At 30.3% G+C, this 13,181-nt stretch overlaps 1 protein-coding gene across 2 annotated transcripts in view; it reads right to left on the minus strand.

Annotated features, from left to right (window-relative positions):
• Nucleotides 1–4,485: 4,485 nt before the first annotated feature.
• The window catches only part of LOC111630581 (diacylglycerol kinase eta-like), a 63,332-nt gene continuing 54,636 nt past the window's right edge, over nucleotides 4,486–13,181 (minus strand). For both annotated transcript variants that reach the window (XM_023374696.1, XM_023374695.1), the window contains 3 exons: nucleotides 10,221–10,337; nucleotides 9,665–9,979; nucleotides 4,486–6,728 (listed from right to left, as the gene is read on the minus strand). In XM_023374696.1, the coding sequence (XP_023230464.1) occupies nucleotides 6,633–6,728; nucleotides 9,665–9,979; nucleotides 10,221–10,337 (528 nt within the window). In that variant the 3' untranslated portion in view covers nucleotides 4,486–6,632. The remainder of the gene's footprint in view (nucleotides 6,729–9,664; nucleotides 9,980–10,220; nucleotides 10,338–13,181) is intronic.

A 13,181-nucleotide genomic window follows, 5' to 3' on the forward strand; every position in this document is an offset into this window, starting at 1 on the left:
GCGTTGAATTTTCGTCGATGTTAAGCCTAACAAAGACTATTGTATCGTTAAAAATTATTTTTTTATTTTGTACAAACAAAATAAATATATTGAAAAATATAAAAATAATAAAAAAATTATACTTCAGATGTTAATTTAGTATCAAAAACGTAAATATATTTGAGTAGCCCAAGACATAGCCAAAGATTGAAGCGCCACAGCACTGGCGAAAATTTAAATTTGCCGACTGGAATTCTTTCGGATGATTGACTTTTGGAAAATCGACGCTCTACTGTATTTAATTTTATGTTCTTTTTAAAATTTGCAATTTTTCAATCAATTTTTACTTTTTGTAAAACATTTACATAAAATTAGACATTCCAATTTCCACCTAGTCCACTACAAATTTTCTGTATAGCTATACATGAAAATTTATTCTGAGATTTCCGATCTAGGTACGGGGAAAGGCCCACTCACAATCATTACCTCTGGGTCCACTAACTTGAAGTTACGCCACTGGCCAGATGAACAAAACATCTATTCCTACAGCACTTAATTTTATTACAATATTTCAGTTTTTTAAATAAAGACATTTGCAAATATTTGTAATCTTTATAAAAAATGTTTTATATCCTCATTATTGTACTTAATTTTAANAACTCTACCATTTTGTACTAGGTGGCAAAGGGCCGCACAAGAACCTCGCGGAAGCCGCAGGTTCCCCACCTAGGTTCTAGAAGGTGAAAAAAACAATAAAACAAGGAAAATTGTAAGAACAAAAGACAAAAGCAGACAATATGGCTTACAGCCACAAGGACAATGATGTTAAACAAGTCCCTAACTTTCAGGACCAAGGTGAAAGATCCAATACTTTGTGACCTGCAGTTTTCCTGATGTATGAACAATCTATATACTTTTTTACAATTCAAGTCACAGTTGCTGGTTATAAGTGCTCTTTCTTTATGGCAAAAAAAAAAATTCTTTGGATGAGTTTTAATATGTCTGAAAAAAGATTTTCCAGTCTGGTTCCAATTTCCATTGAGCATGATCGTGCAAAGAAACTAGATACATCAGATATTATCTTTGGATTTTCCAACAAAAAAGTTCAACGATATGTGTAGTTTGTCAACAAAAAAAGTGACAGAAACAATGAGTGAATGTTCTAGTTACTCCAGTCTCCAATAAAATAAGATTACAGTAGAGCGTCGATTTTCCGAATCAATTGGGGACTGGGGTTGTCCGGATAACTGATATTTCGGATAACNTAAAAAATGTTTTATATCCTCATTATTGTACTTAATTTTAAACATTTTAAGATAACTTTTATTTTAAGAAAATTATCAAAGAGCTCAGTACTGATATTGTTATTGTTGCCAAATAATTAGAAAAAAGGAATGAGGACCAGTACAAGCCACTGCTAGTAAGACTGAGACACTAAGCTACTTCATAAAATGGAGACAAAATTGAGACATTATTAAAACATGGGTCTGTCTGAAGACTTGTTTTGAAACTTAACATCACTGATAAAAAGAATCCCTGTATCAAATCTTCTAGGTATTGCAACAGATGGTACAAGTGTGAAGATCAAGCAGAATAACTCCTTGTATGCTTCGCCAATCTCATTGCAATGCATTGTGTTTGCCATAGTTATTGCTTCAAAAGCATATGAAGTAGGGGTAAGGTTGTCGGCGGAAAAATGTGACTCTCAAGTTGGTATTTTTTAAAATAAACTTCAAATCCCATGAAAAGATACGACTCCCAACTCATACTCTCCACCTCTGATATGAAGAACTTCTTATAGATCCAGAACTTGTGCAATCCATGTTGTCATACACTGCCTATAGTCCAAAGGTAATGTGCAGAGTTAGAGGAGATTCAGAAAATATATGGAGTTCATAGGCAATTGATGTTGAAGATAGCAAAATTTAGGTGACTTTCCTACCATCATTGTGTGATCAAATCTTTCAACAGTGAGATTGTTGGAAACATTTTTGTTGGGCTTTAACAGATGATAGATGTGCTCAAAGTTAAAGAGGTGCAAAAACCTGCAAAATTTTAAAATTTGCTTTGGATTATTTTAACAGGTTCAATTCTCTTTTTCAGTCAGAAACAGTTCTTATTCCTTGTTCATCAGTTAGGTGAAAAATCAAAGTTAATTTTGAAACAACTGTGTTTGAATTTCATTAAGGTTGGATTCATGGAAAACCTAGAAAAGATCACTTTATTTCATCATCCCATTTTGTTGAATTAAGCTCAGTATGTTTCGAGCCTGAGTCTGAGGAATTGTTGAAAGGAAAAGCTGACAATGTAGTTCAGGAGATAAGGATGATGTGTTTGAAGTTTTACATTACAGCCCCACAAGGAATCATTTGCAGACTATCACTCCAACACACATTTCTTTAAGTAGGGTTTATTGATCCAAGCATTATATTGGAGGGTAAACATTGTGACTATGTAAATGACTAAGTACCTTAAAAGTACAGTCAAACCTGTCTATAATGGAATCCATGGGACCGAGCAGTTCTTCCATAGTAGACAGGTTTCTGCTATATACAGGTTACCTACTACAGGTATCCCTTGATTAATGCAGTAGCATCTAAGGATTAATTCAGTGGTACCTCAATACTTGACCAAACAATCACTACCCCACTAGAACAAATTTTTCATTAATAACAAATATTTTTATTTTAACTTTAATTTTGTCATCTGCAAAAAAGTTTTCTATATTAAAAATGAGTAACTAATTTAAAAATAAACTGAAACCTTAGAGCTGCATACTTTCATCAGACAAAATTATACTCCATCCAGTTCATTTTCTTTCATTTAATGTGTCCAGAATACAATCGTCGTGTTTTACAACCATTTCAAATGGATGAAGTGTTTTAGTAATATATGTCTGTGACACTAAGATTTATTGCAAGTTCACACGTTGTTATTCATTGATTGTTAACAATTTCTTCTCTCAATTTCTTTTTGTCAACAGCTTTTGGAGCTGGTATGTTTTGTATCCTTTAGTTCAAAATTTCCCAAATGAAATTTTCAAAACCACACACGTCTAACATTTAGGAGCATCTCCCATACACACTAAAGTATTTTTTACTCTTTGTATGGCATTAAATCCTTTACAAAACATTAAAAGCATACAGTAAATCACATAGCTATGTTAAGAAAAGCAGCTGTTACACAAAAACATTTTTTTTGTTGGTCATGGTTAAGGATACTGAATTTTCTGTTATATGGCCTGATTTTCCTTTCCGTTTTCACCTCGGGCAGATTCCACCATATATGGGTTAATTTACATTGATTTTTGTAGAAAATTCAAGAGACCAAAGAAATCTATTAATGACAGATTTTCACCATATACAAGTTCCATTATAGACAGGCTTGACTGTATTTTCAAAGATGATATTATTGTATTTGCTAGTCTGTTTCTTGGCATCCAGAAAAGAAGAGCCTAAGAGCCAAGGCTGGATGAAATATAGGGATACACTAAAGAAACAGATTTTACAGAGAAATCTCATTTGCAGCATTGAATACTGTGTGTTTTACCAAGTGTTCCTCTCAGTCTAAGCATGAGGCTTGCAGGAGTTTTGATGTGACAAAACAACACTTATGTTTATTTACAGATAATATGTATAAAATTAATTGGGGTGTGGTGTGTTCAAAGTTTAGTCCAGCCACTGAAGAGCAGTGTTTTAAATTCAGAGTGATGATTAAGTTGCACAATTGCTAAAATATGCAATATTTGCAAGTGCCAAATGACTGAAATTTTGTGATATACTGTATTACAGTTTTATACTGGTTTCTATGGTTTAAGTCAGTCACAAGCAACCCATGGCCTCCTGGTGACACATGGCTCACAAGGTCCTAATACCTAAAATGTGGCTCCCAGGGCATTATGCTGATATTTGTGACAAAAAATACTCAAACTAAACTTGTCCATTGAAGAGATGAGAATAAACTATATATTTCTAGTTTGCATATCATTTTAATATTAATATTTAGTGTATGACCATTACAGGTATGTCGGTTCTCATGCAGCCCATTGGAAGCGCATAAAGTTCCCTTGTGGCCATCATCCAGAAAAGGTTGCTTGTCTTTGATTTAAATAATACTCACAAAATCATAAATTATGAAACAACGTTTAATGCAGCATTTTTACATATTTCATAAAGAATTTTTTAAGTCTCTAAAGTGTGACTTTTGATAAGTATTGGGAGAACCTTTTCATATAAATACACTAAATAATAACATGATCCCAAAAATTCAGCATGTAAGAAAATTTTGCATCATAATTTGGCAATTTTGGCACTCGTGTCTAAAAAGGTTGCTCTGCTATAGGAAATTTTAGAGGAATTTTGAGTTTGAGAGTATTCCGTCCTTGACTGGATTTAAATTAACTTAAAACATTTTTCTCCGTCAATAAATTTTTTTATCTGTAATGAAATTTACAAACAATGTTAATATTAATGTTTATTAAACATAACATTATTTACAAAGATAAATTATCACAAATTACAAATTTAAACAAATGGATTGACAGATTTATTTTAAAATTTGAATGTACAAGATGTTGAAAAAAATATAAAGTAATAAGACTACTTCAGAATATGAATTTACTATCCAAATCTCTTGGAATATTCTTCATTTTATGAATTCTGGTTAAAGATTAAAAAATTAATATCAGTACCATTGGAAACAATTTAAAATAAATGTACAATAGATGAGTTCCGTTTGAATTTGGATGAAATTTGACAGAGTATTTCCAAATAAAATCTTGATCGTTAAGTTTCTTACATTTGAGTATCTTTACATTTTGCCCTGAGATAGAGAGATGGCATTAAGAATAATATATAGAAATTTCAAAACATATTATATTCAGACTGTAGAAAATGAATAAAATTCATAGAAAATTTCTATTACAATAACCACAAAAATCTATTGTTAACAAGTTAAAATTATCGACGTATGTACAGTACACACGAGTTCGCGGAGATTTTTAGAGTTTTTATGCAATGGGTTATTTGCAATTTTTCCGAGCGGCTTTGGGTCGGATGTACAAACATACCAAAACAATGCAGACTTCGCATCCAATGGACAAAAATTATTTACATACAGATAGAATTCTCAAGGAATGGGATGCAATACGCTCAACTTTGTATTTGCATCTATGGAAGAAGGTCGTGTTCTACATTTAAATAGCTGCAGTGAAAATATTTTGCATACTGTAAATATTTATAGGGGAATGTATGATACATGGAGGGATAAACAACTCAAACTTCGATCACAATTTGATATATTTTTTTTAACATCAAAACATTTATGATGATTGTCTTAATAACAAGTGAAAAACAAACTTGTGTGACTAAAGTGACAATCGTATGACATTCAACACACACAAATAGGCATCGAATTCTATCACTTAGACAATTGCAATTTTCAAAACAAAAATTGAATTAAGCATAAAAATTGTATTTTTTCATACATAAATATGCTATTTGAAAAATGCAGCACCTAATTATACATATTTACAAAACTTGCATTAGCAATTGTAAATTTGTAAATGCTCTGAAAGCAATCTTATTATTGATATAATATAATAATATTAGCACGACACAAAGACGTGCAATTTGACATTCACCCCAAAGAATTTTTAATGATTTTATATCAATAATTTATTAAATTGTTAATTGTCGTCCATTTGTATTGCATCGAAATAAGTCAAGTTTTTAAGCATTTATCATGTGACTCTATTAACTGTTATAACTTAAAAACGAATTGTGTAAAGTTTATAAAAGATCTAATCCTAAACATAGTAATATGTTACATCAAGATTAAAAAAGAAATCCTATACATATTTGGTTATATTTATACAGTTTTATGTTAAGTTCCACAATATATCATCTAACATTCAAACCGAAATAAAATTATTATATATTTTTTTTTTATGATGAAAAACAGTTTAAGTAATTTTAAATTTTACATCAATACATCCTGAAGCATACAAATTTTATATGTTGTATACAATTAAAATATAAGATATTTAGAAACCGTATAAAGTGAGCACCTTGTTGAACTGTTAAACTAATGGGAAGAATGAGTAGATTATAAAAGTAGATTTCGATAATGGATATTGCATAGAGAGCTTATGCACGCATCTCCGAAATTATGAAACTCCACATTATTATACATTTCTTTGGACCCTTTTGTTTGTAGTGATGTTAACAAACACATTATTTACATTACTAATAATTCTTAAAATCACTAAGTGATACATTTAATGGAATATAAGTCACAGTGTTGTACTGTTATTGGATTTATTTTATTATACCGAGACAAGTCGTATTCTTTCCAAAATGAATAAAAATAAATATATACTTATATCTATATTGGCACAATAATTGCTGATATAAATAAATCTTTAAATTAAATATTCAAAATTCCCATTACTCACATATATATATATAAAAAAAAAGTTAAAACTATAAATTATGAAAATGTTTGAATTTCAAAATAGTTATTTAAAAATTATAAAATTTTAAATATTTTCTAATGTGATAGTAGATTGTCTGTGACAATTATATTTGTATTACGATCCATGGAATGTTAGGTGCCACCATGCGGAACGCAAAATAAAAAAATAAGAAGGTTGTTCAGGTCGAGCAAAGTCTTTTTCCACCATTAGAAGTAATGTCTCGAATAGCCTGAAGTAATCTTTTGATGTGTCCCACTTTTGTTACTCCAAGTTCCTGAAATTTATAAAGTAAGATAGTTAATAAATTTCTTAATTTTGTAAAAAGTTGTTTTTGATAGTCAAAAATTTCTTTATAAATTTCTTATTCTAAAAAAATATTTGAATATATTTTTATGAATAAGAAAAATTTGTAAACTGTTCATCTTCAGTAAATAAATGTTTAAAACTATCTATTTAATGAAGAATGAATAGCACTGATATTTTGAATTCAGTATAAACATATGTAAATGCTATTTGATTTATGAGTGGATTAACAAAATTGACTTTGCAACTAAGGCTTGGAATCTCTTTTATCTTAATTTTCAACGTTGAACATTTATACACAAACAGCGTTATTAGAAGTGTGTAATTGCATATGTGAGAATCCACTGGGGAGAGACTAGTGCTCAAATCACCCTTTTAGTGGCTTCAGTCTGGTGAGGCCTGCTCAAATGTCAGTGGATGGATATCAAGTGTATTAGGAGAGTATTATCATCGATAGGAGTCCTGCCTATAGTAAATCTGAGTTGAGCCAGGTTAACAATTAACAAACAAAAGTTTAATGAATAAAATAAACGAATACCATATCGCTTTATCAATATCTAACTACATACACCTCTACATACTGAGAGAGAATTTACAACTGATTATATAATACCTCTAGTTGACAAATGTCTGTATATGCAGGGAGTTGCTTTCAGAGTGAACTGGAGACAGAGGTGGGCTGGGAGAGGAATGACAGACAGGAGCCTAGTTTACTGGCTTCTATGGGAGAGTCTACTTTGAGACTGATGTGTTAGCACCATATATCCTTAAATCCCCTCCAATCAGGGTTTAGGATTTTTATCATATGATGGGATACATTGATGAGTCAAGCTACCAGATGTTCAACAAAAATTGTGATAACATCTCACCAAAGGAAGTCGACAGTCAAGAAAGGGAGTTTTATTTCTTTATCAACTTGAAACCATGTCGTGTTCTATTTCTATTGTTTATCCAACATAATGTAGTGCAACTTAATGATCATTTAGCAAAAGTGCAACAAAAGTGATCATTAAGTTGCACTACATTGTGTTGGATAAACAAAAAGTTTTATTTTCCTTTTCTTGAACCTTTTCCCTCAAAATTATAAAAATATGACATTTTTAACACAAAAAAATTAAGAGTTTTTGAATTATATAAAATTATTCCGTGTCTCCCAGATCTCACACATATAATGGAAATAATACCATAAAATACAATATCTTTCAGCAGATACTCAACAAAACATAAAAAAGCAGTTTTACAGTATCATAAATGTCGTATACACAAGCCATTTTTAAGTTAATTCTAAAAAAAATTATCTGATGAATGCAAGACTTGAGCAAATCAAATTTAACTAACTCTGATTTTTCAGTTTTGAAATTTGATGAGTTCAGTTTCTCATCTTTAAATAAAGAGAATAAAAAAATTCTCTTTAGTTCAGAGCTTCATTCCCAAATCACTATTTAAAATTAGCATTTGATTGGTTGTCTTTGAAAAAAATCTTATCACCATATAATGTAACTATATAATAATGTAAAATACAGAGTTCATTGTGTGTACCCTGTATTTTACAATATTAAGAAATAAACACACCTGGAAATACATGATTGTAAAGAACAACTGAAAAAAATTACCAAACATTCACATGAATACCTTTAGTGACATGAGGGATAGTGTAAACTCTGTCACAGATTGTACCTTTACTAAATAGGGATCAGTGAAAACTCCAATCACTGATCCTTCTTCTTCCATACATTCCAATCCAAAATGCATTTCAGGTTGGAATATCTGGAAATAAAATGGTCTTCTGAGTAATTCTTGAACTCAAGATGCAAAAGACATAACATTTTGTTTTGGTCATCTGAAAAACCCTCTTTTAAGTGGGTATAAAAGTGAAAAAAGTACACTTGTGTTTTAAAGCAGTGACCATTTTCTTCTTTTTATCTTACTTGTTAGGTAGACTGGAACCAGCTTAAGACAGAAAGTTTATTGCATCCCATGCAATTTTAACTTTCATGGACATTGCTGCACTAATATAAAACCAATAAAAATTTATATTGATTTTAGAAGGCTTGATCATTTCATTAAAGAATTTAAATCACACTGATTTCTAGTTATTTTTCCAAGATTATTAGAATTCCATGGTATTTTTCCATATGCAACAGTTTGCCAAATTTGTAAAAATTATTTCAAGAGTTGTAAGAGTTATAACATTTGATACTGCCAAATTCTTTGACAATTATTATTATATAGTATATTTTAATAAATAAGAAAATATTCATCAATCTGCTTTTACTAATACATAATTTATAAGGTTCTATATATGAAATAAAAATCTATATATATAACCCATTCAACGGGTGTCCGTCCTCGTAACCATTTGATAACGGACACTAGAGGCGCCCCTATCGTGTGTCATATTTCAAACATTCAAATTAACAATTTTAATTATTATTTAAATTAACAATATAAATTATTATTATTCATTTGGCCCATAATTATTTGGTCAATATAACAATATAAATAATTCAGTATATTTGTAATAGGAATTTATTATTTCAGGGGCTTATATCTCGCAAAGGGTTGCGAGTAGGGGTATGGTTCTTTTGACTTTGTTTGCACAGGGGCTACAGTTTGGGGGGTCGCCACCTCTTCATTCAGAGGGTAAATCTTACCATTGGGACTTTAACACAGCTGTACAGCATATTGATAGGAACAAAAAAGTCAAAGGAACTGTGCCTCATGGAAATTTGTAAATAACGTCACTAGGGGGCGTCCCAGGCTACTAGTTTATTAATAAATGAATCAGTTATCAAATACATATCATATACACAGTTTTGGAATTTTAAATTTTTGCAATTTTTTTGTACCATTGACAAGAATTTTATATAGAGAACTTTTAAAATTAAACTTGATGTCATTCCTTACCTTTAGATCTCGTCTTTCCAAATGTAACAATTCGGATCCTCGTATATCGTGCTTTATAAAATTCTCTTTATATTCTGCCATTTGGATATTTTCCAACCATAATGCAACTTCTTCCGTACCCCAAGATGATATGGAGGATAAAATATTAATTCTCTGTTCTGTTGGCGTTCCGCATCCCGATCCTTCACAAAAGCCACCTCCATGCTTTGAAATTCCACTTTTGCCGCTTTGTGCCGATGAACCGACTTTATAAGTTTTTGATTGTTTCTTGAATTTCAATCTGAATAGGCTTCGATAATGACGTTTCTGTTCTTGCTGTGAGTTGAGGTAAGAAGACAGATTCATATTTTTTTCAAAAATTTATTAGATAAATTAGGATCAAGGGTTATTTCCATGCATCACATGCAATTGTAAGTAATTTTAGTAACTTATAAGTAGTAAAATTGGACTGATAAACAAATTGTCATAAATTCCCAATTTGTAAATTTTCATGCATTACGTTCAAAATTTAATTCTTTTTTTAGTAAAATTATAAATTCTTCAAATATTGACTTACTTCTTCTTCAGACTGATGAAAATAAATAATTCCTTGTGATTCAATACACTTTTTTAATTCCAATTCTGCCTGATTTAAAACTGTGTTAAAACGCTCTTCTAAATCTGGTCGTAATTGCTATTATTTGAAAAAAAAAACGTTTTACATTAATTCATTCATTTTCATTTTTAAATATTCCATTATAAATGTAAATCAAAACTTTATCTAAGCATTTAAATTCCTTCTCATTTCAAACAAGTGAAGGAAATGAAAAATATGTTTAAATAAAAATTTATTATTTTGGAGTACAGAATTATAAAACATACTTACATTTTAACACCAAAAACAATATTACTTACTAACTTTTATTTAATACTGAACATAAAAATATAACAGAATACTTTCAATAATACTTTAGGTGAACAGAACAGAATACATGTTTGACAAGTTCTTGCAACTTATAGTTATAATGGGTGTCCAGAAAAAATCCACAAAAAGTATCTCAGGCTATAACTAATAACAATAATTTTTAATTATAGTGCACATGCTATAATTTGAAAATGTGGAATGCTGTAGAACATCCTATAATCTTTTTCAGAATTTGACTTTCTACTTCTTTCAAAATGGTAATGAAAGATGCTTCGTGTCTAAAAGTGTACAACTTTTTTCCTAAAGTTTAACATAATGTTTTATTTAAACTATTTTGCAAATAAAGAAATTTCAAAAGTAATTATATATATTGCATTCTGTAATGTTTCAACAATAGATTACTACCACAGAGAAGAAACAGGTCTGATAGAAAAGTGAAAATTCTAATGAAAACCAAATTGGAAGGATTGAAGGGTGTCTTTGAAAACAACAACAAGGTTTCAATTCAATTTGTAGCCTTGAAACTGAAAATTTCATGTAGTTGGATTCACGAGGCTTTGAAAACAAAAAAACACATTAGATATTGAAAGAAACAGATAGAATAAACACACAAGATGAAATGAAATGCAATAGGCTACTGCAACTTTAAAGAACTTTTGAAAAGTTCTCTGAATTTTAGATAATGAATCTTACTTTGTCCTCTCACATTCAATGATCAATGGTAATGATCATTTTCATACCAGTGATATATCCTCTACACATACCAATGTAAAGTTTTCCAAGAAAAAGAAATTTGAGGGCAAAGTTTTGGTTTGGATTGCAATGGGACCAAAAGGATTGAGTCAAGTTTTGCTATCAATGCCCAGTGATATTAATGCCAAGTGAGTGTATATGACATTGCCTCATTTTTTACATTTGAAAGAACTATTCTCAGGCAGAAAATGACTTCTGGCCAGATAAAGCAAGTTTCCACTACACCAGATTACAAGAAAACATCACTTTCATCAAAAATCAAGCAACAAGTTAGATACTTTTTCCGGGAAAGTTATTCATGTTTAAGAAACACTAAGACACATTAGCAAGTTAAAATTTTGTGTGGTATCATCTATTATGACATAATAATATAAAAATTATCCTAAAATGTCAGAAAAAGCTTAATTTTGAGGGTAGGAATTAGTTGTATTTCTAAAAATATTATTTTAAATGTTAATGATGAGTAAAATTTTCATTAAGTCCATACACTCGAGATATGATACATTATCCCCTCAACCTTTAACTAACAAAATTTAATAGCACCAATACCTGTTATTTACAAGTTACTGTGCCAAATTTTGTTTCTTAACCTTTATCATATCATGAGATAGACACCAATACAAACACACACATCCTAGGTATCAATTTTTTGAATTTGTTGATCTCAAAACATAAATATTACAAAACCCAGATTGTCAAATGTGACAATTACAATATTATAATTAGGAAATAACAGGAAAGTAACAGGAGGACAACCTTGTAAATGTGCCAGAAATTAGGCCAATTGAGGATTTTTGGGCAATTTTTAAGGCAGCCATTTATGAAAAGAGGTAGAAGGCAAAAAACAAGGATTATCTTTATAGATCATACTGTATGCAATTGATAAGCTGATCAATCACATAATGTACTGTCTGAAAACTGTAAACCAAAGTTTTGTACAGCATACCTGATATCAAATCAACCATGGAGACTTGTAAAATTACAAAAATAAAAGATAATGTAAAGTTTTTCCATCATCTTTCAAATGACTATTTACTTTACAGTTTTTTTTCCAAGGTAAAAACCACATTACACAGATTTATGCAGATTTTTCAGACATCAATTAGAACATTTTAAAATTTATAGAATAAAACTTGATATGTGTAACAAGTAGCTATTAAAATTTTAAAAGCCAAACTCAAAATACATTTTAGCAAGAGAGATGAGAGATGATGTTACATCTAAATCTTGCTAAAATGTATTTTGAGTTTGGCTTCTTAACAGGTTCTTACCGCAAATTTTGATGTCCTTTATTACTTCTGATTTTATGTTTAATTTTTAATCCTACACTCCTCAAAAGTGAAATTGCAACACCTCAAAGGAATGCTTGTAGCCACATGCAAATGGGTACATGTCAACTGGGTGATTCATAATGGGCAATAGTCCAGTAAGCAACAGAAAATTTTAAATTTTTGCATGCTTAGCAAACATGGTTTGGCAGATATTGTTTTTTGTTTGTAAATTAGTAATCAGTAGCATAGCGGGGGTGCAAGGGGTTTTTTTTTTTTTTTTTTTCATTTGTTAATCATCATTTCCCCTACTGGGGATCAGCATCACCCTTGCCCCGCTATCTGCACCACAAGGGAGACTTTACTTTTATTCATTAATCTTTAAACCGTGTTACATTAAACAATATAAAAAAGTTTGTATAAGACTTTTATACAATAGGCTACTTGCCTTAGAATTTATCATTTGACAATCATTGGGGTACAACTCGCACCCCTTTAATTCACGACAATAACTTTCGCGTGAAGGACTTCAATTCACCCACAAGGTCTTTCTGTCGTAATACCATGTATAAGTCAATACCATTAGTTTGAA

This window comes from Centruroides sculpturatus, unplaced genomic scaffold (genome assembly GCF_000671375.1).
Source record: "Centruroides sculpturatus isolate CEXI.00-Female unplaced genomic scaffold, Cexi_2.0 scaffold607, whole genome shotgun sequence".
In the NCBI taxonomy this organism is placed as follows: domain Eukaryota; kingdom Metazoa; phylum Arthropoda; class Arachnida; order Scorpiones; family Buthidae; genus Centruroides; species Centruroides sculpturatus.